At 38.0% G+C, this 26,625-nt stretch overlaps 1 protein-coding gene, 1 long non-coding RNA gene and 1 pseudogene across 19 annotated transcripts in view; 1 reads left to right on the forward strand and 2 right to left on the reverse strand.

The window, feature by feature from the left end:
• Positions 1–26,625, reverse strand: part of LOC137237381 (uncharacterized) — a 617,434-nt gene that overhangs the window by 84,407 nt on the left and 506,402 nt on the right. For 16 of the 18 annotated variants that reach the window (XM_067760943.1, XM_067760942.1, XM_067760946.1 and 13 more), the window contains one exon: positions 15,522–15,609. The exons of the other annotated variants lie outside the window; for them this stretch is intronic. In XM_067760943.1, the coding sequence (XP_067617044.1) occupies positions 15,537–15,609 (73 nt within the window). In that variant the 3' untranslated portion in view covers positions 15,522–15,536. Of the gene's footprint in view, positions 1–15,521; positions 15,610–26,625 lie in introns of those variants that run through there. 18 annotated transcript variants of the gene reach the window in all.
• LOC137243249 (uncharacterized) lies at positions 1,701–3,711 on the reverse strand. The gene is made up of 3 exons (XR_010950480.1): positions 3,577–3,711; positions 2,000–2,153; positions 1,701–1,932 (listed from the first exon to the last, which is right to left on the reverse strand). It is a non-coding gene; the product is annotated as an uncharacterized lncRNA (long non-coding RNA).
• LOC137250426 (putative nuclease HARBI1) lies at positions 22,163–23,571 on the forward strand (annotated as a pseudogene).

Consider the following 26,625-nt stretch of genomic DNA (forward strand, 5'->3'; position numbering starts at 1 on the left):
CTTACGGATACAGCATATATTGTTGTCTGAAAAAATTATAGAGATCGGTGGTATATATATTATATACTTCATATAAACTGTCATTTTTGCCCCTTTTTTACGGCTAGAAGCTTCAAAATTCATCAAATTTCATCAAATAGTTACGTTTACGTCATATATTTTTGAAATACGTGATTCGTAGTCATAGTTTTTACATGCAGACCACAAAAAACGTGAAGCTTTGCATCCTCACACAGATTACCTACCTATTTTTTATTTTATATTTATCTTAAAAATCGTTTAGATATGTTCAAATTTCACTAAATGCTTACGTGTATAGCATATATTGTTGTCTGAGAAAATCATAGATACCGGAGGTATATATAGTATATATCCCATACAACCGATTGTTCAGATAAGAAACTTTGCGCAATTTTTTCCTCGTTTTAACAGCTAGAAGCTTCAACTTTCACCAAATGCTTACGTGTATAGATTATATTGTTGTCTGAAAAAATCATTGAGATCGATGGTATATATAGTATATATCTCATACAACCGGTTGTTCAGTTAAGAAACTTTGCGCAATTTCTGCCCCTTTTTAACAGCTAGACGCTTCAAATTTCACCATATGCTTACATATATAGCATATATTGTTGTCTGAAAAAATCATAGATATCGGTGGTATATATATTATATACTTCATATAAACTCTCATTTTTGCCCCTTTTTTACGGCTAGAAGCTTCAAAATTCATCAAATTTCATCAAATAGTTACGTTTACGTCATATATTTTTGAAATACGTGATTCGTAGTCATAGTTTTTACATGCAGACCACAAAAAACGTGAAGCTTTGCATCCTCACACAGATTACCTACCTATTTTTTATTTTATATTTATCTTAAAAATCGTTTAGATATGTTCAAATTTCACTAAATGCTTACGTGTATAGCATATATTGTTGTCTGAGAAAATCAAAGATACCGGTGGTATATATAGTATATATCCCATATAACCGATTGTTTAGATAAGAAAATTTGCGCAATTTCTTCCCCATTTTAACAGCTAGAAGCTTCAAATTTCACCAAATGCTTACGTATATAGCATATATTGTTGTCTGAAAAAATCATAGAGATCGGTGGTATATATATTATATACCCCATATAAACTCTAATTTTTGCCCCCTTTTTACGGCTAGAAGCTTCAAAATTCATCAAATTTCATCAAATAGATACGTTTACGTCATATATTGTTGAAATACGTGATTCGTAGTCATAGTTTTTACACGCATACCACAAAAAACCAGAAACTTTGCATCCTCACACAAAGTACCTACCTGTTTTTTATTTTATATTTATCTTAAAAATCGTTAAGGTATGCAGATCTGTTCACTATATATTTCTTATCTTATACATCCGATTATTCGGAGATTACGAACGGGATAAGATTATTGTTCAGCCCCATTCATGAAAGGTATGAAGTCTTCGGCACAGCCGAAGACAGTCCCGGTCTTACTTGTTTTAGTTCAATTTTTTTTTTTCATAGTATATTTCGCGAGCAGTACGTTTTTTGCGTCCGACTGAATCAGGGGAAGAATTATATTGTGAAGAAAATGAAAAGGAATTCGAGCAGGAAGGAGAAGGAGATACCGATGAATGTGGCGCAGCCGGTAATTCGACTGTCGATGTTGATGGAAGTGGAGAAACCGCTGATGATGGTAGTTGAGTTGGCGATGAGATATCTACCGACACCTTCTCGAATGGCCTGAGACCCACGCAAACTCTATGGTCGTTTTTAATAATGGGTGTATTTCCAAAAATTTCATCCATGAGCTCCATATACGGAGCAAAACATGGACTTGCACCTGTGCTGCGCTTGTTGTCCCGCGCCGCCTTATAAGCCTGAAGGAGTGTTCTTATCTTTGACTCCAAACATACCGGAGTTCTGTCTGAGTCCTAAGAGGAGGAAATATATACTTTAAATTTTAAAAATAGGAGTATTACATATATTTTCATAACATACCGAGATAACCAATGACACCATGTCTTCCAAAACATAGGCGTAGGCCACTCTCTTCTTTTTGGGGTGCTCGAATTCTGCTTTTCGAGCCAGATAGCATCTCAGGAATCCCGTTGTTTCTTCACGGGACCATCTTCTGCGTTTTTTATCCTCAGACCTAAATAAAGATAAAGAGTAATATTTTTTTAATAATTATTAGTAACATTTGCTGAGGAAAAGTGAACAGCTAAGTCGCAGCACAGCGGAACAACATTTTTGAAATCTGTCCAGCAGGGGTATCACCGAGCCTGGTAATGCATTGTACAAACGGGCCCTTGAAGTTGTCCACATGTTGTTTCTAAAATTTTCCGAAAGACATGCTGATGTTTGGCAAGTTCCAGGTTTGCAGTGAAAAAGGGGAGCAGTGTAGCTTCTTGACTACTAGCTATAAGAGATATCAAGCGATATGAATCTCCATCGTTAGTTGGTTTACCAAACTTTAGTAGCGGTACCACCACAGCTTTCGACAGTAGCGAAGACTTTAGAAACCGTTATGCTCCCTCATTTTACGACGAATTTCGGTTAGACATAGCTTCCGCAAAATGGACAGCACTATCACCGCGCTAAACGCCATAAACACGAACTGAACCAGCAAAAAACTCATCATAGGACAGGGATCATGGCACTTCACCTGTCAAAAGGTATTGAAACATTCAACCAGGGCACACTACTCGAAGAAATAGAAGGTTCTCCCCCCCCCCCCCCCCCCCCCCCCAACTAGAAAGATCGGCCACAAATTATCCTGGTGGTCGGCAAGCGTCGGTTAAACAGGGGATACCGCAGGGTGGTATTTTCCCCACTTGTTTAATTTCTACATATCAAAGCTGCCTTCCCTACCAAAAGGAGTTACCATAATTTCCGATGCCGACGACAGCACAATAATGACTTGAGGGCGTGCCCCCAATATAGGCGAATTATTTTCCAAAATCTCCCGTCTTTCTGGTTCTGTCTCCTCACACAATCTGGTACTGTTTACCGGCCAAGTCGACGGCCACGCTGTTTACGACGTGAAAGCAACAGATGACGCAAATATTTGACGTTCACGTATGGCGTTGTACCATTCAACAACACTCTTACCTTCAAGGCCTCCGAAATTGTCTCTAAAGTACAAAACCGCAACCAGATCCTCAAGTCACTTGCCGGCAGCACCTGGGGGAAGAACAAAGAAACGCTACTATAAACTTACAAACCATTTGGCCGGCCGCTCATGGCCCTCACGTCACCAGTCTCAGCGCCTGACTTAAAAAACACACACTGGAAAATGCTGCAGGCCAGCCAAAATACTGCGCTTATAACTGCTACGGAATGAACACAATTTAACTGCCGGACAGAATTTGACAATGTGCCGTGGACGAAAGTGGTAACTATGGATGGATGGAAGGGCACAATATGCATTGTGATTATAAATCCTATCTAAAAGATCATTTGCAAACTCACGCCGCATCTTGAAATATGGATGCCGCTAATTTAACTACACAACAACTACAACTGAGGGCAAAATGCGTAATATATTACCATTTAAATCTTCATAACTTAAATACCTTTGATTTTCCTCCATTTTGTTCCAAAAAAATGTTCCTCCACCAAAGAAATTACTACTTTGCGTTTTATTTAATTGTAAAATGAAATATTTTTACAATTTTTGTTTTGTTTTGTTTTGCGCTTTTTGAGTGAAGTTGGCTGCGATAGTTCTAAATGTCAAAAAATTTCCTTGGTGTATTTAGTGAGCAGCACACTTCTTTTGTACTCGTGGAATTAACCGGATATAATTTTACAAATTTTGTGAATACGTCAATCACGACTAAAATATGTTTGCGTTTTGGTTTAAGCGCTCGCAAGGGCCGAAGTGAAGGGTGTCAAATGGTATTGGTTTTTTAGGAATACTAAACATGTTATGCTCATTGGAACGAGCTGGGGCAGAGTACACAATACACTTAAGACAATTCTTAATGAACCGGTCAACTTTATCCCTCATACTTTCAAACCAATAGGTCTTGCGTATTTGATTATATCATTTCTCTGTTTCTAAATGGCCAAATTTCTCGTGAGTTGTGCGGATTACATTTCCCTCCATCTCTGAAGGTATACAGAGCATAATCTTCTCGCCAATTCTCCTACACACTAAACCCTTCACTAGTTCATACCCTATGACTTCCTCTTTCTCCAGTTTGGTCATAAGCTCCCTAAACTTCTCGTCTCGGTTCTGAGCAATTTGGATCTGAACATCCAGATCATCCAAGTCTACAGGGGCCACTAACTCACTTTCCACTTCGTCAGACCAGGGTTGCGAATCTACAAGTTGAGAACACTGCTAATATGCTAAACTATTGTTACTGCTAACTATTATTACATTAATATTTCCAATTAATTTACGAAAATAAATTGCACACAATGTTGTGCCAAAAGAATATATCCTTCTTTTACCAACGCCAACGAATTGTGTAGGCTTTGCCCGAAATGACAGCTTAACAAATTTTTCAGCAACTGATCTTTGCATAAGGCTAATAGAACTACCGGAATCGAAAAGAGAGATGATATTTGTAAAACCTGTAAATATGTTTCGATTTTTATCGTAAAAGGCCACACTTACCTCTTGCTGAGATTCTAAAGGAACATAGTCATCCATGGATACAGCTGCAACTTGAGATGTTTGGGTTTTCTTCTTTGGGAAATTGCGATGCATATTTCCTAGTTGGTGGCAAATAAAACATGACCCGGCTGGGCGATGCGGATTTGGGCAGGCACTCTGATAATGCCGGAATCGCGAGCAGTTGAAACAACGTACAGTGGAAAGATCTTCAGTAGTGTTTGCCTTTACTGCGGTATTTGATACCTCTGTGCTCAATGGTTTGCGCACACCAACGCTGTGACGACGTTGCTCGTAACGTTCCATTCGGCGTATGAGTTGCTTATATTGTTGATGGTGTCTGGGATTCCATCCACTATAATGTTTTCCAACTCCTGCTCCATTATCTCCGATTGGGCAGCGATTGATTACATTGCCTCCACATAACTGGCACACGATTCTGACGGTTTTAGTTTGCGTAACCCTAGATGGCGATAGAACTCCTGTCGAGAGCAATTACGGCGGAACATTGCGCATAACAACAGCTTCAACGTGGAGTAATCCATTAGGCCTTGGTTCAAAACGAATTCTTTCGCTGTCCCAGTCATGCATCGGCGCAATGCTAGGCGTTTATGTCTTTTATTGTAGTTTTTAGCATCAGCATAGTCTTCAAACTATAAAAACCAACGATTTATATCGTAGTTATTGTCGCCACTAAACTTCGGGACTGCTGCATCAAGTTCGTCGAAATGGATGTACTTTCCTATGCGCACGACCGGGCTAGACTCCAATTGCTGGACTACACCTTGGAGCTCCATTACTTTTTTACGTAGCTTCAATAACACTGGTCGACGGCCAAAATTTACCAGAGACGCCGTTATGAAATTCGTATGTAAAACCACCCCCTGATTTCGAAAATTGAGTTCATTTTTGATTCTATGGTACCGTTTTTGAGATATTTGCAATTTACCGTTATTCGAAAAAACCAAAAATATGGCTCCCTTTAATTACGTATATCTCACGAACGGGTCAAACAATTGCAAACAAATTTACAGAATCGGAAAGATAATAAAATTTTCTATAAATGCATCATACATTGTTTTTTGCTCAACCATATAGTTTTCGAGATATTAGCACATCATTTCAGATTTTTGTTTTTTTTTTATGAAAAAATATGAAAAAAATTACTTTTTGCGAGGGCAGCATTCCAAAACCACAACTTTTTTTCCAAATATTTTTTATTTACGTAAAGCTCTGTTTAATTAGAAAAAAGATAAGCTATCATCGAAGAAAATCGATGCAAAACTACGTAAGTTATAAGCGATCAAATAAAAATACCCAGGTTGTGCAATTTCAACGTATAACTCAAAACGTATGTATGGTATAAAGAAGAGTGAAATATCTAGCTATACTCTGTTTCTATTTAGTTAAAAGTTCAATTTATGAATGAAATTACCCATATTTTTAACTTTCTTTTTTTTAAATTATTTATGTTTGTACTATATTCTAACAATCTTTATCTTAATTTTATTTTACTATGTAGTCGAAATAATTATGTGTTCGACTTTGACGCTTATTCAGTTTAGGATCGGTTTCTCTTATGAGAAACCAGTAGTAATCACCCATCATTGCGACGTCCCAGAATCCTTGATATCGATTTTCAATTAATTTCATTTGATGATGAAACCTTTCGCCATGTTCGTCACTTTCGTCGCCAAGATTTGCCGGAAAAAAGCTCAAATGTGAGTGCAGAAAGTGAATTTTTAACGACATATTTACGCCTGGAAAGAAAATGTTAGTTAGGTAAACAAGTTATAGAATTTTGGGAAATTAATTTTAATAAACCTTTAATATTTACCCATTTTCGCATAATTATTAATTAAGTCGTTCACTATCTTCTCGTAGTTAGGGCTTTTGTGTCTACCGAGAAAAGAAGCAACGACGTTTTCAAAGGATTCCCACGCTGCTGCCTCAACTGATGAGACTAGTCCTTTGAATTGATTATTGTTGATCAACTTTTTTATTTGTGGTCCGACAAAAATACCTTCCTTTATCTTGGCTTGAGAAATATCTGGAAAAATTGTTTTCAATAGTCGATTGCTTCGCCTTCTTTGTCCAAAGCTTTAACAAAGTTTTTAATGAGACCGAGCTTGATGTGTAAGGGTGGAAGTATGATTTTCTCTTTCTTGACAAGAGGGGTGTATTTGATGTTATCCACACCAACGGTAAACTCGACTCTTTCCGGCCAATCCTTTTTGACGTAGTGGTCCTTACGAGCTCGGCTATCCCACTTGCAGAGGAAGCAGCAGTGCTTGGTGTAGCCACTTTGTAGACCGCATAGCATTGCAACGACTTTGAGATCAGAACATACTTTCCAATCATGCTCTTCATATTTGATAAATTTGAGTAGTTTTTGCATTTCCTCGTAGGTTTCCTTTGTATTTACTGCATGTGCTAGCGGGATAGAAGGCTTTTTGTTACCAATATGCAATAATACAGCCTTTAAACTCAGTTTATTGCTATCTATGAACAATCGCCACTCTGTTGAATCATATGTTTGACCAAACTCTTTGAATAAACCAGGAATGTAGTTGCAGTACCATATACTGTCGTTCTTGGTATAGTGTTTGGAAAATGGTTCTTGAGGAGTTCTACAATATATCACCTTAACATCGGATGATACAAATTTAAATTGTTGCATACGAGAAGTGTGGATCTCGGCCTTTTCCTTGGATAGTTCCAAATCTCTTATCCAATCATTAAGTTGTGCTTGTGATAGAACGTTTCTCTTCTTTCCCATGCGAAATTCAGTACAACTTGATTCCCCGCACTCAGATGTTACTGTTGATAATGGAACTGGATCCGCAACTGCCGTTGAATGTAGTACTAGTAATGTCACTGTAGGTACGCTGGCATAGGTTACTCTTCTTGATCTTCCAACGCCAAGTTCTTTTGTTTGACAAATATAACACTCTATTGAATGGCAAGTAGGTTCTCTCCATATCATTGGTGTATCAAATTTTATTTGTTGTCCGGATTCCGACTGAATCAATTCTATTCGACACGATGTACACAAAGTGTTCGATGTCCATGGTTTTTCAGCATTTTTAGGCTCAATGCCAAAATACTTGGAGTATAAAGTTTTGATATGATCTGAGAACACTCGTCGTCGCCTTATGATAGTATATTGGCCACACATGAAACAGAACATATCTGGATCGTTATTACACTCAAATTCTCGCGTCTTTTTACTCATTTTATTTTTTTTACTAAATCATGGTTTTGAAATTTGACTTATGAACTGAACTACCTCCGGCGAGCCTGGCAGATGTTATGAAGTTTCAAGGCGCATTAACTCATATTTATACTCGGAACAAGAATAAAATTTAAAAAATCAAATCTTACCTAGACAGAAAGGTTCCTTTTTATACGAAGCCAGGAAAAGAAAATACTACCTGCTTTAGATGTAGGCTTTAAAAATTTTCTGTGTCTTATAATTTTGAAAATCTACCTGCATACTTACCCATAAGTGACGGAAATACATGTTTATAACTACATGCCTACAGCAGCTTTCGAACCCAACCACTCTTCCTTTCGATGCAACCACTCTACCTACTATAAAACAATTCGAGTATTAAAAGTACTATTTGATTTATTTAAAGAAAAGGTATTATCATTAATATGGTGTTATTCGTTTATCCGGATAATATCCCATTTGCACTTTATACCTTTAATATATTGTAACGAATTTGCTTGTAAATCCTCTTATTTGCAATCCTCTGCTAAGTTCGAATCACTAAACTGTTGAATAAATAACTCCAATTTGTAATAATGCAAAATGGCCTTTATTAAAGTACTTCACAATAACAAACTGTGCAACGAATAGCTTGCTTAATAACCGCACTGATTGATAGCTCAATGAAACTCTACTATTCAAAATAACACTGCTATTGCTCGCTAGATATCGTCTTAATCAAACTGCTTGACAACTCAAATCAAACTGAATTACTTCTTACTCGCTTGCCCAGCTTTTATAGTTTACGCTGCATACTTCTAGGCTCTTCGATTTCCAGAACTTACTAGTTGTTTCGGCTACAAAATCGCCAGCCACAACTACGTGCACAAATTGTTGCTCTCTCTTGTGACAACTCAGATAAGATATATGCACGTGTGTGTGCATTGCCGCTCCGCTGCTCGTATACGTACATATGTGTAGACGCAATTATTTATTCGTTTATGTAGATACATAAAGATTGAATTATTGATGTGAATGTTTGTAGTTTGCGCACATAGGCATATAAGTAAATGCATCTGTGTGTGACATCTCTCTGGGCTGCCTTATATATGTGTATACTTGATTTAATTATTAACGTAAATACTGCTTGGCATGGCCTTAGCATCGCCTTAGTGATGGGATAATTTAGTGATGCTAATATCCGTGACACTGCCCTCCACCTAAGTCTGATCGTCCCGTTCAGACAAATCTCTCGATCTAAACGTTGCTAGCCTTTCCAAATGGACCACCTTCATTTTGGTTCGTGGTTTACCGATGGTTTGTATGCGGTACACTACATCGTTGATCCGTTTTACAACTTTGTATGGGCCTTCCCAATTACACTGCAATTTCGGGGACAAACCTTTTTTTACGTTGTGGGTTGTATAACAGCACCAAATCTCCTTCCTGAAAACCTTCTGAATTAATTGCTTTATCATATCTGGCTTTCATCTTGTCACTCATAATCTTTGTTCGTTGCCTTATCAGATCATGTATTTCTCTTACCTCTTCTTCCAAATCACTAGTGGATTTCCTGACATTTCTCTCCGCATTGGCATCTATCCCAAACTTCAAATCAGCTGGCAGTCTAAGGTCATTGCCAAAAATTACTTTTGCAGGGGTTTGGCCCGTTGTCTCATGCACTGCTGATCGGTAAGCCATCAAGAATGGTATGCGGGTATCCCATTCTTTATGGTACTTGTCCACTACTTTCCTTAAGTGCTCCTCCAATGTTCTATTGAATCGTTCTACCATACCATCGGATTGAGGATGCAATGCAGTTGTCCGTGTTTTTCGAATGCCCAATGACTTACACATTTCCTGGAACACAGCTGATTCGAAATTCCTGCCTTGGTCAGAATGTAACTCCATTGGTACACCATACCTTGCAACCCATTTGTTTATAAAAACTTCTGCTACCGTTTCCGCTTCTTGATTTGGGATTGGGTATACCTCTGGCCATTTGCTGAAATAATCCATAACTACCAGTACATATTTGTTTCCGCCGTTGCTAGTAGGAAATGGACCGGCGACATCCATAGCGATCCTTTCAAATGGCGCACCTGAGTTATATTGCTTCATCTGGCCATGACTTCGTGTTCTGGGCCCTTTCGCTCTGCTGCAAACATCGCAGTTCGCAATCCAATCAGTGACCGACTGACGGCAACTAACCCAATAGAATCTCTGTTTAATCTTCTCGAGCGTCTTCGTGATTCCAAGATGACCTCCGCTTGGAACATTATGCAGCTCGCTGAGCACATCAGGAATCCTCTTTCTGGGAACAACTATCAGTTTATTCTTGTATTTACCATCCTCACTCTCCCATACTCGATGAAGGCAACCGGATATCAATTCCAAACTGTTCCACTGTGCCCAATATGACTTCGCAATGGGACTCTCTGCTGACATCTCTTCTCTGTTTGGTCTTTCATTTCGTTCGAGCCCTTGCATAACACGTGACAGATCTGCATCTTCTAGCTGGCACTTTCTTAGCTGTTCCTTGTCCCATTCATCTGTACATGTTATATTCATTAGCCGGACATCTATAATGTCTTCTTTAGCCTCGGCTTTTGAACAGTGCTTGCATTCCAAACTACATGGTCTTCGTGACATTGCATCGGCATTTCCATGGGTACTACCTTTTCGATGCTCAATGGAAAAGTCATAGCTTTGTAGTCGCTCGATCCACCGTGCCAATTGTCCTTCTGGATTACGGAACTGCAGTAGCCATTTTAAAGCTGTGTGATCTGTCCTGACACGGAATCGCTGGCCGTAGAGGTATTTGTGAAAATGTTTAACGGACTCTACCAATGCCAACAGCTCTCTCCGCGTAACGCAGTAGTTCCTCTCTGGTTTTCCAATCGAACGGCTGTAATATGCAACTACCTTCTCCTGTCCATCGACCAGTTGTGATAAAACGCCTCCTATAGCATATCCACTCGCATCTGTATCTAGAATAAATGTTGCTCCTTGAATCGGATATGCTAACATTGGGGCAGTGCACAAACGCTCCTTCAATGTTTGGAAAGCCCCTTCTTGCTCCTTCTTCCATTCAAAAGCTTTATTTTTTCTTGTAAGCTCATGGAGGCTATGGGCTACGCTGGAAAAATTTTGTACAAATCGGCGGTAATATGTACACAGCCCAAGGAAACTTCTTAATTCATGTAGGTTCTGTGGTCTTGGCCAATCCTTTACAGCCTCTATCTTTTCGTTCGCAGTGCAGATGCCCTCTGTCGTTACCTTGTGACCCAAATAATTTACTTCCTTTTTAAACAGCGCACACTTTTTGGGACTTAACTTCAGACCAGCGCCAGCTATTCTTTGGAAAACTTCCTCCAAGTTCTTAAGATGTTCATCGAAATTCTTGCCCAATACGATGATGTCGTCCAGGTACACCAAGCATGTTTTCCAATGTAGTCCTTTCAATACCTGATCCATGAGTCTCTCGAAAGTAGCTGGTGCATTACATAATCCAAAGGGCATTACTGTAAATTGCCAAAGACCATCTCCGACGCTGAAGGCTGTTTTCTCTTTGTCTTCCTCATTTACCTCCACTTGCCAGTAGCCGCTTTTCAAGTCCAGTGTGGAAAACCATTTCGTACCAGAGAGCGAGTCCAGAGTGTCGTCAATTCTTGGCAATGGGTAGCTATCCTTTTTCGTAACGTCATTCAACTTCCGGTAGTCCACGCAAAACCTCATTTTTCCATCCTTCTTCTTTACAAGTACTACCGGTGAGCTCCAGGGACTAGCTGATGGTTCGATGACGCCGCTGTCGCTCATTTCTTGTATAATTTGACTCACAACTTGCCGCTTCGCCAGTGGAACACTACGTGGAGCTTGACGGATCGGCCTCGCATCTCCAGTGTCAATTTGATGTTTCACAACGTTGGTGCGGCCTGGTTTAGAACCATCCTGGTCAAATATGTTCGCGTACTTTAGGAGCAGTTGTTTTGCCTTACTCTGATATGCTTCCTCTAGCCCCTGCGTCCATGCCGTGATGTCATTTGAAAGATTAGTATTACTAGCTGAAACGTGTTCCTGGAGCTGTTCACAGTTAATAACTACTTCAGCCTCTTGGCATCTTCCCAAAATAGCTCCTTTAGTTAGTTTGAGTGGTGAATTGAACTCATTGAGTACTCTTACTGGAACACGTCCATCTTGTTTTGTCATAGCCAGGGTTTTTCCTACAAGTATGTTCAGTGCTGATTTGTTTGCTGCTTCGACAACCCACAATCTCCCTTTGTCCCACAATCTCCATCAACCTTTGCCAAGATGACTGCTTCGGATTTTGGTGGTATTCGCTGACTCTCTTCCACCAGCACTCGTTTACTGCTGTAGCCTCTCTCGTAGCCGAAATTAAGTGGTACATCCATGTTCTTATATCGCATCGTCTTGCTTTGCATGTCGATCTTGATGCCCTGGTCGATTAAGAAGTCCACTCCAATTATGATTTCATCAACAATCTCTGCCACTATAAAATTGTGTACTACCGTGACGTTCCCAATTGCGACTTCACATGATACTTCACGCAATGGTGTTATCTTCTTGTTGACTAAATCCGCTCGAATGATGGAATGAGATGCACCCGTATCTACAGTCAGTAAACGTTCCTTTCCATCCACATGTCCTCCGACAGTAAGATTGTTTGACCTTCTTCCAATTTGTGAGATAGAGATTATGGGGCATTCAATTGAGGGAGCCAGCTGTCGCCCCTTGGGGCTGACTCGCTTTAGTTTAACGATTGAGTGGACTTGGAGATTTGCTCATCTCCTTCAGCTCTGCGTTTACGGCCACCCACATTGTTGGAGCTATTGGGACCGGTGCTGCAATGTCGTGCAATATGACCTGGGTTGCCGCACTTGAAGCATTTAATAACTCCGGCATTTTTCTGTTGTGATCCCTTCAGTGCTTCCAAAATTGTGTCTACCCATTCTGGCCTTTCTACTTCTACACGATGAGCCTTATATGCTGGTTTACTTAATAGGGAGGCAGTTTCCTGAGTCAATGCATGTGATACCGTTTCAGCAAATGTCAGTTTTGGGTTCGCGTATGTAGCTCGCTTCGTTTCCACATCTCGTATGCCATTTATAAAGCTCTGAATCTTCACTCTTTCCGTGAATTCCACGGGTGCATCCGCATTTGCAAGATGAGCCAATCTTTCAATGTCAGAAGCAAACTCCTGCAAGGTCTCGTTAGCTTTTTGGTAGCGGTTTTGCAATTCTATTTGAAATATCTGTTTATTGTGTTTGCTTCCGTATCGCCGTTCTACAGCAGCCATCAATGCGTCATAACTGTTCCGTTCGTATTCTGGAATAGTCTGTAAGATTTCGGCAGCTGGTCCTTTCAATGCTACGAAGAGTGCGGCAACTTTATCTTCCACATTCCAGTTGTTCACTGCTGCGGTCTTCTCAAACTGTAGCTTAAAGACCTGGAAAGGAACAGAACCGTCAAAGGATGGTGTTTTTACCTTTGAATTACTCGCTGAAACTGCTGGACGATTTAATTGTAACTGCTCCATACGACCCTTCAAATCATCGACTTCTGCCTGAAATTGAGCGATTTTTGCATCCTGCGCTTCCAGCTTTGATGTTACCCTTGCTTCCTGTGCTTATAACTGTGAAGACATTTGTGCCACCTGCAATGATAAGCGCTCCTCTTGTTCTTCCATCTTTGATGTTATGCGTGTCTCCTGCGATTCCAGTTGGGATGCCATATATGTCTTCTGTTCTTCCAATTGCATTTCCATCTTGGATGTAATCTGTGTCGACATTTCTGACATTCGCGTTTCTTGTGCTTCAATCTTCGATGTTATTCGTGTCTCTTGGGATTCCATCTGTGATGACATATACGTTTTCTGTTCTTCTAGTTGAGATGACATATACGTTTTCTGTTCTTCTAGTTGAGATGTTATATCTGTCTTTTGCGATTCCAGTTGAGAAGCCACTGTCGATGTTTGAGCAGATATTGCAGCCAAAATCATGTTCAAATCTGTGCTGGTAACCGTCTGCGATGTTTCGTTTTTCTCTTCAATTTTTGTTGTCTCCTCCCCATCAAGGTGAAAGACATACTCTTCCACATCAATTCCTTCTGCTTCCATTGCCTCTCGTAGCCGTGCCTGAAGTTCAAGTTTAACGCCGCTTGTATTCAATCCACGGGTCTCCAACTCCTTCTTTAGTTGCTGGATCTTCAATTCACCGAACTTTGCCATGTCCTTGTTGTCCTTTGGAATTTATTCAACAATTCCTCTTCTGACACCAATTGTAACGAATTTGCTTGTAAATCCTCTTATTTGCAATCCTCTGCTAAGTTCGAATCACTAAACTGTTGAATAAATAACTCCAATTTGTAATAATGCAAAATGGCCTTTATTAAAGTACTTCACAATAACAAACTGTGCAACGAATAGCTTGCTTAATAACCGCACTGATTGATAGCTCAATGAAACTCTACTATTCAAAATAACACTGCTATTGCTCGCTAGATATCGTCTTAATCAAACTGCTTGACAACTCAAATCAAACTGAATTACTTCTTACTCGCTTGCCCAGCTTTTATAGTTTACGCTGCATACTTCTAGGCTGTTCGATTTCCAGAACTTACTAGTTGTTTCGGCTACAAAATCGCCAGCCACAACTACGTGCACAAATTGTTGCTCTCTCTTGTGACAACTCAGATAAGATATATGCACGTGTGTGTGCATTGCCGCTCCGCTGCTCGTATACGTACATATGTGTAGACGCAATTATTTATTCGTTTATGTAGATACATAAAGATTGAATTATTGATGTGAATGTTTGTAGTTTGCGCACATAGGCATATAAGTAAATGCATCTGTGTGTGACATCTCTCTGGGCTGCCTTATATATGTGTATACTTGATTTAATTATTAACGTAAATACTGCTTGGCATGGCCTTAGCATCGCCTTAGTGATGGGATAATTTAGTGATGCTAATATCCGTGACAATATGTATGTATACATACATTGAAGTTGCGCAACCTGGGTATTTTTATTTGATCGCTTATAACTTACGTAGTTTTGCATCGATTTTCTTCGATGATAGCTTATCTTTTTTCTAATTAAACAGAGCTTTACGTAAATAAAAAATATTTGGAAAAAAAGTTGTGGTTTTGGAATGCTGCCCTCGCAAAAAGTAATTTTTTTCATATTTTTTCATAAAAAAAAACAAAAATCTGAAATGATGAGCTAATATCTCGAAATCTGTATGGTTGAGCAAAAAACAATTTATAATGCATTTATAGAAAATTTTATCGTCTTTTCGATTCTGTAAACTTGTTTGCAATTGCTTGACCCGTTCGTGAGATATACGTAATTAAAGGTAGCCATCTTTTTGGTTTTTTCGAATAACGGTAAATTGCAAATATCTCAAAAACGGTACCATAGAATCAAAAATGAACTCAATTTTCGAAATCAGGGGGTGATTTTACATACGAATTTCATAATGGCGTTTCTGGTAAAGAAAAAAAGTTGAAATTCGTGGTCCAGTGTAATCTTAACTGCTTTTCAAGGTGGTTTATTTCTCCACTTGATGGTGTGGCCTCAGATACGTCAGAAGCAATAGTTGGGCTTATGGCATAGTTTGCAGCGGATTTATTCATATGAAGCTGAGTGGAACCATACCAGGCAACGTTGTTAGTATTCTCACTGGACATTACGACGGTCCCACCAGAGGCATCGGACAGCATAACAGCGGGTGAAATAATATAGGAATTCGCTGCACGAAAATGCAGAAAGGTTGATTTGTAATTTAATATTCTTTGTTGTCATATTTTTGTTTTGATAAATAAATGTTTTTATAAGCTGATTATTTTCTGATAACTATATACTGCATCACCGTAGAAAACAGGGCCCCGAGTAACATTAGCCCAGGGCCCCACATTGTCACGAGCCGCCCATGTTCGTTAACCCGATAACTTGAGTAAATATTGAGGTATCTTCACCAAATTTGGTACACGATCTTATGTTTACCTAGCATAGATTGGTATTGAAAATGAGCGAAATCGGATGATAACCACGCCCACTTTTTATATATATCACATTTTGGAAAACACAAAAACCTGATAATTTAGTAAATAATACACCTAAAATGTTGAAATTTGACATGTGGACTGATATTGAGACTCTTGATAAAAATTTGGAAACATTTTTTAAAACGGGCGTGGCACCGCCCACATGTGATAAAATCAATTTTACAAATATCATTAATCATAAATCAAAAATCGTTAAACATATCGTAACAAAATTCGGCAGAGAGGTTGCCTTTACTATAAGGAATGCTTTGAAGAAAAATTAACGAAATCGGTTAAGGACCATGCCCACTTTTATATAAAAGATTTATAAAAGGGTCGTGGACGAATAAAATTAGCTATATCTTTGCAAAAAAAGAGCTTTATATCAATGGTATTTCATTTCCCAAATATATTTAGGGTAGATGTACCAGTAACCGGCCACTTAACTTTTTTTTTAGCTTTTGAACTCTTCTTCGTTACATTTTATAAGTGATATTAAAAAACTTTGAATTTTCAAATGACTACTGCTTAATTCTAAATCTAATAAAATCATTCACTTCGATAGAAAACTCTCTATTTTTTGTAAAAATTATTGTTTTGATACAAGTCAGAATTTGCCAGTAACCGGACAGTTTTTTCAGAAACCGGACAGTAAAATTCCAGTTACCGGACGTTTGTGATCTAAAATAAAAATAATTGTTTTGTAACGTTTTATAACGTTGTTTTTATTTTTATTTAATATTTAAACCAAATAAATACAACAACAAAAAATAAACTTTTGCACATTCTTCATAAATTTCATTGACTTGCATAGGTACTTATTAGAGTCCTGCATGACTGCATTCACACGTGAATGTACAATGAGACATACTGATACTGTCTCAGTATCCATTGTACTTCACGCCAATGAGAGCATTTCTCCGACAAGATGGAGCACAGTTTACTACATGCTACAGTCTCTCAAAAATAACTGGGTTGACGTTGTAAATATTTTGGAGGAAAATCGTCAACTGAAATGTATTAGTGGAATAAGCTTAAATGCCATAACAGATACCCTTAAAGTGCTAGCTAAATTTGAGGAAACATCAATAGATTTGGAAGGCGATAGCTATCCAACCTTACATTTAGTAATAGTACATGTTTACTACTTAATGCGGCATTGCGAATCAACCAACGATGAGTCAGAATGCATACAAGATTTGAAGCTACGGCTGCGTACATTGCTTAAGGACAATTTACTTAGTAATTTAACAATGATTCATAAAATAGCTCTATTTCTGTTCCCACCCACTAACAATCTCTCTCAGTTTACTGCTGCTGAGAAAAATGAAGTCAAAGATCATTGTAAAACTTTGCTTGAAAGGCTAATAAATGAAGACAGTTTGATAAACAATGAAAACTCTCAGCAGGATTCTCTTTCAAACAAAAAGAATACCTATTTCCCGGATTTCTCCAGCCTCAAAAGATACCTAGTAGTATTGACCGAGTACAAGAAGAATTGATGCTATATGAAAATATTTCTGAGGTCATGCACAACGCTTTTGACGTTCTAAAGTGGTGGGAGTTTAATAAACTTAAATATCCTCTGTCATTCCAGCTAAGCCGAAAAATATTTGCTACTCCTGCTAGTAGTGCCCCTTCAGAAAGAATATTTTCAAGCGCCAAGCAATTACTTTCAAATAAGCGTAGTTCCCTAGGGTTTAACCCGACATGTGTTGAAAAAATTATGTTTTTACATATCAATATGAAAAATATTTAGAACATATATAAAAAAAAAAATTGCTTGCTTAAATAGTATAAGTTAAACCTACTTAGTTAAAGAGAAGAAAACCCATTAATATGAAAAATAAATAAAATCCTAAAATGGCACATTTACGCACTTTATTTTGTTATAATAAATGGGTTTTACACTGGCAACTAGTGTACATTTTTATAATTCCTTAAAATTCACCAAACTGTAGTTGTATACACAAGTACACCTGCGATACATGTAGTACTACTGAATATACAAGAATATACTGAATATACAAGTTGTACTAGTGAATATACAAGTTGTACTACACACATGCGTTGACGTCATTGGTTGTAGTTGTGCTGCATGAGACGAGACCGTGCAAGTACTTGTATATTTTGCTACTCACAGCCTTTTGTACTCATACCCATAAGTTCTCATGCCAGTGAATTGAATGAGTGCTTGTACAAAATTTGTGTGAATGTATTCATAGGCATATTTTTGTGCATTCATGCAGGGCTCTAGTACTTATTATTTAAACATTCAGAAAAACAAACGAAAACATTCTTTCATTTTCAGTTAAAATAAACTTAGATAAAAACAAGTAATGCGGCAGTTACCCACCGACGTGTGCCGTACGTACGGACGTTTGTCGTACGAAGCACGTTTGACCGAATTCTCAAGCCCGTAGGAATCAATGTGTGCGTCTGTGTACATGTACATAACATATTTGTGTGTGTATTGTTTACAACAAAGCACTGTTGCCATTGGCCAGTTTGCATGCATGCTTATGGAAACATCAACTTTTTCCAATTTAATTTTTGATATTGTAAAAGGCCGGAATAAATATTAAATAAGTATAAATAGATTACATATTTATAATCTGCACTTTTACATAATTATTTCGAATTATTTTCACAATTTTTCAAACTTTAATTAGGTGTTTTTGCATAAAAGTGCAAACGGTCAAAAATTAGCGCACAAAAGTTTACTAGGCAACTCTGTCTAGTGAGAGAGCCATCAGCTGACACGTTCTTACGGAAAAAATCAAAATTGTTTTGATTTCTACGTTCCGGGCTACGTACGTACGGGCGATGCACGTCGGTGAGTTTTCGTTTACATTGCACACTCATAAGATAGGTCGTGTCAGCTGACACGTTTTTTCTACGTACGTTCGTGGGTAACTGCCGCATAAGGAAGGCTAATGCGGCAGTTACCCATCGACGTGTGCCGTACGTACGGAAGTTTGTCGTACGAAGCACGTTTGACAGAACTCTCAAGCCCGTAGGAATCAATGTGTGCGTCTGTGTACATGTACATAACATATTTGTGTGTGTATTGTTTACAGATAAGCACTGTTGCCATTGACCATTTTGCATGTATGCTTATGGAAACATTAACTTTTTCGAATTTAATTTTTGATATTGTAAAAGGCCGGAATACATATTAAATAAGTATAAATAGATTACATATTTATAATCAGCACTTTTACATAATTGTTTCGAATTATTTTCACAATGTTTCAAACTTTAATTAGGTGTTTTTGCATAAAATTGCAAACGGTCAAAAATTAGCGCACAACAGTTTACTAGGCAACTCTGTCTAGTGAGAGAGCGATCAGCTGACACGTTCTTACGGAAAAAATCAAAATTATTTTGATTTCTACGTTTCGGGCTACGTACGTACGGGCGTTGCACGTCGGTGAGTTTTCGTTTACATTGCACATTCATAAGATAGGTCGTGTCAGCTGACACGTTTTTGGTACGTACGTTCGTGAGTAACTGCCGCATAATTTCGGGTGTAACCGAACATTACATACTCAGTTGAGAGCTGTGGAGACAAAGTAAGGGAAAATCACCATGTTGTAAAAAGAAACTAGGGTAACCCTGGAATGTGTTTGTATGACATGTGTATCAAATGGAAGGTATTAAAGAGTATTTTAAGAGGAAGTGGACCATAGTTCTATAGATGGACGCCATTTAGGGATATCGCCATAAAGGTGGACCAGGCCTGACTCTAGAATTTGTTTGTACTATATGGGTATCAAACGAAAGGTGTTAATAAGTGTTTTAAAACGGAGTGGGCCTTAGTTCTATAGGTGGACGCCTTTTCGGAATATCGTTATAAAAGTGGACCAGGGGTGACTCTAGAATGCGTTTGTACAATATGGGTATCAAACGAAAGGTGTTAATAAGTGTTTTAAACCGGAGTGGGCCTTAGTTCTATAGGTGGATGCCTTTTCGGAATATCGTTATAAAAGTGGAGCAGGGGTGACTCTAGAATGCGTTTGTATAATATGGGTATCAAATGAAAGGTGTTAATGAGTATTTTGAAAGGGCGTGGGCCTTAGTTCTATAGGTGGACGCCTTTTCGAGATATCGCCATAAAGGTAGACCAGGGGTGACTCTAGAATTTGTTTGTACGATATGGGTATCAAATGAAAGGTGTTAATGAGTATTTTAAAAGGGCGTGCGCCTTAGTTCTATAGGTGGACGCCTTTTCGAAATATCGCCATAAAGTTAGACCAGGGGTGACTCTAGAATTTGTTTGTACGATATGGGTATCAAATGAAAGGTATTAATGAGTATTTTAAAAGGGCGTGCGCCTTAGTTCTATAGGTAGACGCCTTTTCGAAATATCGCCATAAAGGTGGACCAGGGGTGACTCTAGAATTTGTTTGTACGATATGGGTATCAAATGGAAGGTGTTAATGAGTATTTTAAAAAGGAGTGGGCCTTAGTTGTATAGGTGGACGCCTTTTCGGATATCGCCATAAAGGTAGACCAGGGGTGACTCTAGAATTTGTTTGTACGATATGGGTATCAAATGAAAGGTGTTAATGAGTATTTTAAAAGGGCGTGCGCCTTAGTTCTATAGGTAGACGCCTTTTCCAAATATCGCCTTAAAGGTAGACCAGGGGTGACTCTAGAATTTGTTTGTACGATATGGGTATCAAATGAAAGGTGTTAATGAGTATTTTAAAAGGGCGTGCGCCTTAGTTCTATAGGTGGACGCCTTTTCGAGATATCGCCATAAAGGTAGACCAGGGGTGACTCTAGAATTTGTTTGTACGATATGGGTATCAAATGAAAGGTGTTAATGAGTTTTTTAAAAGGGCGTGCGCCTTAGTTCTATAGGTAGACGCCTTTTCGAAATATCGCCATAAAGGTGGACCAGGGGTGACTCTAGAATTTGTTTGTACGATATGGGTATCAAATGAAAGGTGTTAATGAGTATTTTAAAAAGGAGTGGGCCTTAGTTCTATATGTGGACGCCTTTTCGAGATATCGCCATAAACGTGGACCAGGGGGGACTCTAGAATTTGTTTGTACTATATGGGTATCAAATGAAAGCTGTTAATGAGTATTTTAAAAGGGCATGGGCCTTAGTTCTATAGGTGGATGCCTTTTCGAGATATCGCCATAAACGTGGACCAGGGGTGACTCTAGAATTTGTTTGTACGATATGGGTATCAAATGAAAGGTGTTAATGAGTATTTTAAAAGGTCGTGGGCCTTAGTTCTTAAGGTGGACGCCTTTTCGGAATATCGTTATAAAAGTGGACCAGGGTTGACTTTAGAATGCGTTTGTACAATATGGGTATCAAACGAAAGGTATTAATAAGTGTTTTAAAACGGAGTGGGCCTTAGTTCTATAGGTGGACGCCTTTTCGGAATATCGTTATAAAAGTGGACCCGGGGTGACTCTAGAATGCGTTTGTACAATATGGGTATCAAATGAAAGGTGTTAATGTGTATTTTAAAAGGGCGTGGGCCTTGGTTCTATAGGTGGACGCCTTTTCGAGATATCGCCATAAAGGTGGACCAGGGGTGACTCTAGAATTTGTTTGTACTATATGGGTATCAAATGAAAGGTGTTAATGAGTATTTTGAAAGGGAGTGGGCCTTAGTTCTATAGGTGGACGCCTTTTCGGTATATCGTTATAAAAGTGGACCAGGGTTGACTTTAGAATGCGTTTGTACAATATGGGTATCAAACGAAAGGTGTTAATAAGTTTTTTAAAACGGAGTGGGCCTTAGTTCTATAGGTGGACGCCTTTTCGGAATATCGTTATAAAAGTGGACCAGGGTTGACTTTAGAATGCGTTTGTACAATATGGGTATCAAACGAAAGGTGTTAATAAGTGTTTTAAAACGGAGTGGGCCTTAGTTCTATAGGTGGACGCCTTTTCGGAATATCGTTATAAAAGTGGACCAGGGGTGACTCTAGAATGCGTTTGTACAATATGGGTATCAAATGAAAGGTGTTAATGTGTATTTTAAAAGGGCGTGGGCCTTAATTCTATAGAAGGACGCCTTTTCGGGATATCGCCATAAAGGTGGACCAGGGGGCCTACTCTGTATTGCGATGCGAAAGGCAGTGCGATGCGAAAATAAATTGCGATGCGAAAGGTAATTGGAACTCTGTAGCGCTATCGCATTGCTAACAGTGTCGCTTTTTTATTTTTCGCTAATTTTTTGCTTGAGTATGCATCACTGACCAAAGTCAAAGAAAGAGAACAAAACAAACAAGGCGATTACAATTTCGGCTAACGATTAATTTTTGTTGAACAAATTAAAAAATGGATTCTGTAGCATTATGGGACGATTTAAGTGAAGAAAGAATTGATAGGAGGATTATAAGGGACAACTCCAACATTATGAGTCTCAGCGATCAAAGGTAATTTAAACGTTACAAAATTACTCATACATATACTATTGCTTTATGTTCTATTCATTAGTTTTGTGCAGAATTTTCGGCTTAATAAGGAAGTCTTTTGTATGTGCTAAATAGCATTAAAAGTGAGTTGAAAACCCCACGGAGAGCAACGGCAGTTCCTGAAATAATAGAAGTTTCTACAACGTTGAAGTTTCTTGGTCAGGGTGCATACCAACACTTGTTGGCCAAGACCGTCACGCGGGATTAGCACAGCAAACCGTTTCGAGTTGTATTTTGGAAGTTTGCAGTGCAATTGAAACGATATTGTGTCCAAAGCATATTACTTTTTCAATGAGCAATCGCGAAAAACAGGATGCCAACCGTAGGTTTTATGCTAAATGTGGAATTCCGGGTGTGATCGGAGCTGTGGACGGAACGCACATTCAAATGATAAGGCCATCAAACGACGAACATCTATTTTTTAACCGAAAGCTTAAGCACAGCATAAATGCAATGATCGTAAGTGTATTTCGATTAAATAAGATTGCTTTTATTGTGCCTACATGTTTTGTTCTATTTTAGATATGTGATCACAAAATGCAAATAAGAGCGGTCAATGGTAAATTTGGAGGTGCATCGCATGATTCGCACATATGGAACTTGTCCGCTGAGTGCGTATATTTAAGGACTGCCTATGAAAATGGAGATACTGGCCAACGAATTCTCGGTAAGCTTTTTAATATATCGATTTAATGTAATGGTAGCATACACGCATTAACATAGTTACTTATGTAATATATAACATAATATATATACATATAATAAATGGTAATGAATGCTATTCAGCTAAAAATACCTTTATGTTTTTGTTATCTGCAGGTGACTCAGGATATCCGTTGGAACCATGGCTTCTTACCCCATACAGGAATTCTGCGGAGGATTCTGACGAGAATTTTTTCAATCAAAGACATTCAAAGGGAAGGTCTCTCATTGAGAGAGTTTTCGGTGTTTTGAAAGGTCGATTTCGCTGCCTTTTGGCCTCAAGAGAGTTGCATTATGCTCCAGCAAAAGTGGTACAAATACTAAATGTTTGTTGTGCCCTGCACAATATTTGTATAATGTTCAAAGTTGAAAATCTTCCCAGTTCAGAAATTGAACCGGAAGAAGTGAACGTAATAAATGCAGAAAACGTGGAAAATCATAGAATGGGAAATATTGCTAGTTGTATCAGAGACCAAATAAAAAATGACATGATTTCCAATAGAAATGCTTTATAAAAAAGTGGTTTAAATTTAACGTTATTTATTTATGTATTTTTACGGCTGCTGAGGCCTACAACTTAAACTACTAAATATAATTCAGTATTATTTAAATTCAAGTTTTAAGTAAGGTTTACAAAGTGTGTATATATATAAAAACTAATACTAATTGTATATAAATAACATACATACTGAAAAGTGCACCAAATTATACTTCGGTAATGCACTGTGTATGTGCAGGTACATACGTAAATAAATAGAAAATAAAAAGGAAATTTTATTACAAAAACTAAGCCACTTGTAGTACATAAATTATGTGTATACATATCTTTAAAAAAAAATTTTGTGTATCTGTTACTACTTTTTGGATATTGCTTTGTTGGCCTGTAACTCCACATCCAACATTTGTTTTTTAATTTCTAATTTGTTTAATTTGTCTCTTAAATTTTCACGGTCCATTCTTTGTTTATGGACAAATTGTTCTTGGCGAACTTTAACTTTTTATTTTTTATTTTTAATGTAATTCTCATCGTTCTGGCAATGTTTTTCAAATTGTCATTAATCTCATTTAGCACTTTTACTGAGTTGCTTTGGTATTCAATTTGGTTGTCTACTTGCCTTTCCAATAGACTCTGCTTCTTACGTGGAGTAAGTACCGATCGGCTGCAAGGTTCCTGTTGTTGTTGTAGCAAGAAAGGTTGCTCGTTCTCCTCTTCACTCATGTCAACCCACTCGCTGTCGTCATTAAAAGCATCTTCCAAAATTTCACTTGGTACTTCCGTCATACCCTGCCGCGCACCAAACTCCCGCGTGCCAGCTATCCCGTCGACTGCTTGGTCCATCGATAGCAAATCGCTAGCTTGCTGTTCCAATGGGGTGAGCGCGGAGTAAACAGATGGGCCGCCCCCGTACCAGCAATATTGGTTTTATTGCGACGCATTTTGGCCTTCAAATGGACTTTGTAGTCAGCCCAAACCTATAAATTTTATCAATCCCATTATAGAATTAAAAGTACACATATATCACCCAACCTACTTTTTTCCAGCCGGTGATATCACGCATCGGTGGTCCATCTGCATTTAGTTGGCGAGTTACTCTTTTCCACAAATTATTGGCCGTTGTTTTCGCGTTGGGTGTTTTAAGTAACCCTTTGGCCAAATCTGGGTGTATTGCCATGAAGTCCACTAGGAGTTCGAATTGTTGCTTTTGTGTTTGTTTTGTTTTTTGAGTTGTCCTATATATTTTCAAAAGAATGTACAATGAATATAAAGATATCAATTTATAAAATCATCAATTAATACTTACATATTTGTACAATGCGAATGCCTATTACTTGTAGCAAGAAAAATGCGAAAATGAATGCTGTTTGACATTCGCTTTCGCAATACAGAGTGCCGGCAATGCGAAAAGGGAGAAAAATTGCGAATGGGCAAAATGTGAATGCGAAAGTCAAAATATGCATGCGAATGTCAAGATACAGAGTACCGATTTTGCGATTTCGGCTGCCAATACGAGTCCTGCGCTCACCATTGATATATCTAGCGAACTGTGACAGCTTCCTACCATACGAGTGGGGCGTCTACGATTATTGTGCAGAACGTCATTTCTTCTATTTGGTCCACCAACATCTAACCCCTTGTTTAAGCCGCCTACATCCGTAATTCGCCGCGCACGGCGGTGAAGTTTGTTCATGGTCCTTCGCAGCCATCCTTGGCCCACCCTTAAAGTGATAATAAAATTATATCAATCGAATTTTTCGTTCGTTTAAAAAATAGACAATAATATAAAACCAAAGTGCAAAAAACCTCATAGTGTCAAATTTAAAAGCTGCTTATACATATACTTATTACATACATATATACATATATACAAAAATTCAAATTAAAAAAAGAAAAAATTGCAAAAAGGGAAAAATTTGTATTAATTTTTCCAAAAGGAGCTTTTCGGCCGATAAATAAAAAGACAAAAACTTTTGTTTTTTCTTATTCTCCTACGCGTTTCGATGTTTTTTATAACATCTTCATCAGGGAGTCTGGTTTATTCTAATAAAACATAAAACGAAAAAACAAACATTAAAAAGTTATTAATAACTAACATCAAGCAATAACATATTTTCCAACAGGTCACTTAAATTTAACATAATACAATAACATTTGAACTGCAATTTAGTCTTTAGACGTAACATTTAACATAAAACGTTTACCTTTAACATAAAATGTTTCCTTTTTACATGTAACATTTATTAACAAAAACGTTCATTCAACAACATACATATATATACAAACTAGCACAATTAAAATTTTCGACTGCGTCCATTGCCTCGTCCATTGCATTTGATGGCAGTTGTGTATGCGCCGTTTATATTATTTACGTCTTCTTTGAAGTTTACCGTCTTCTCTATTTTTTGTTGTATGCGTAACCCTTCGAGTGTTAGTCGCGTCCTCTCTCTCCTCTCTATATCTAAAATCTTAACATTATCGAAGTCCGCTGTATGGCATTTATTGGTTAGGTGCTCAGCAATAGCAGTAGTCGTTTTCATATTTTTCGCATCTGATTTGTGCTCACTAATTCGGATGCCCAATGATCTCTTCGTTGTACCAATATAAACTTTTTCGCACACTTCTCCTTCCTTTCCGTTGCATTTTATTTCGTAGACTACATCGTGTTGTTGTTCCTTGTTAATTTTGTCTTTTGTTTGTGTAAATATTTTATTTAGTGTTTGGTTTGGTTTATGTGCTAATGTTATGTTGTTGTTTCGCATAAAATTTTCCATTGATTTGTTGTCCGTTAGTCCTGGTATGTATGTTACACCTGTATATAGTCTCTTATTGTTTTCATTATTCAAATTTGCATTGTTGGTTACATTGTTAGTGCTGATTGTTTTTATTGTTGCCAGCCATGTGTCTATTAATTTATTAGGGTACGCATTTTTGTATAAAATATTTTTAATTTTTCGGTTGTTTTCAGTTATGAACTCCTGATCACTTAAATCGCGTACTTTCTTTATAAAGTTGATTGCCGTGTTTCTTTTTTGTATCCATGGTTGATTAGAATGATAGTTAATTATTCGCG

The sequence above is a fragment of the Eurosta solidaginis genome, chromosome 1, assembly GCF_040869045.1.
Source record: "Eurosta solidaginis isolate ZX-2024a chromosome 1, ASM4086904v1, whole genome shotgun sequence".
In the NCBI taxonomy this organism is placed as follows: Eukaryota; Metazoa; Arthropoda; class Insecta; order Diptera; family Tephritidae; genus Eurosta; species Eurosta solidaginis.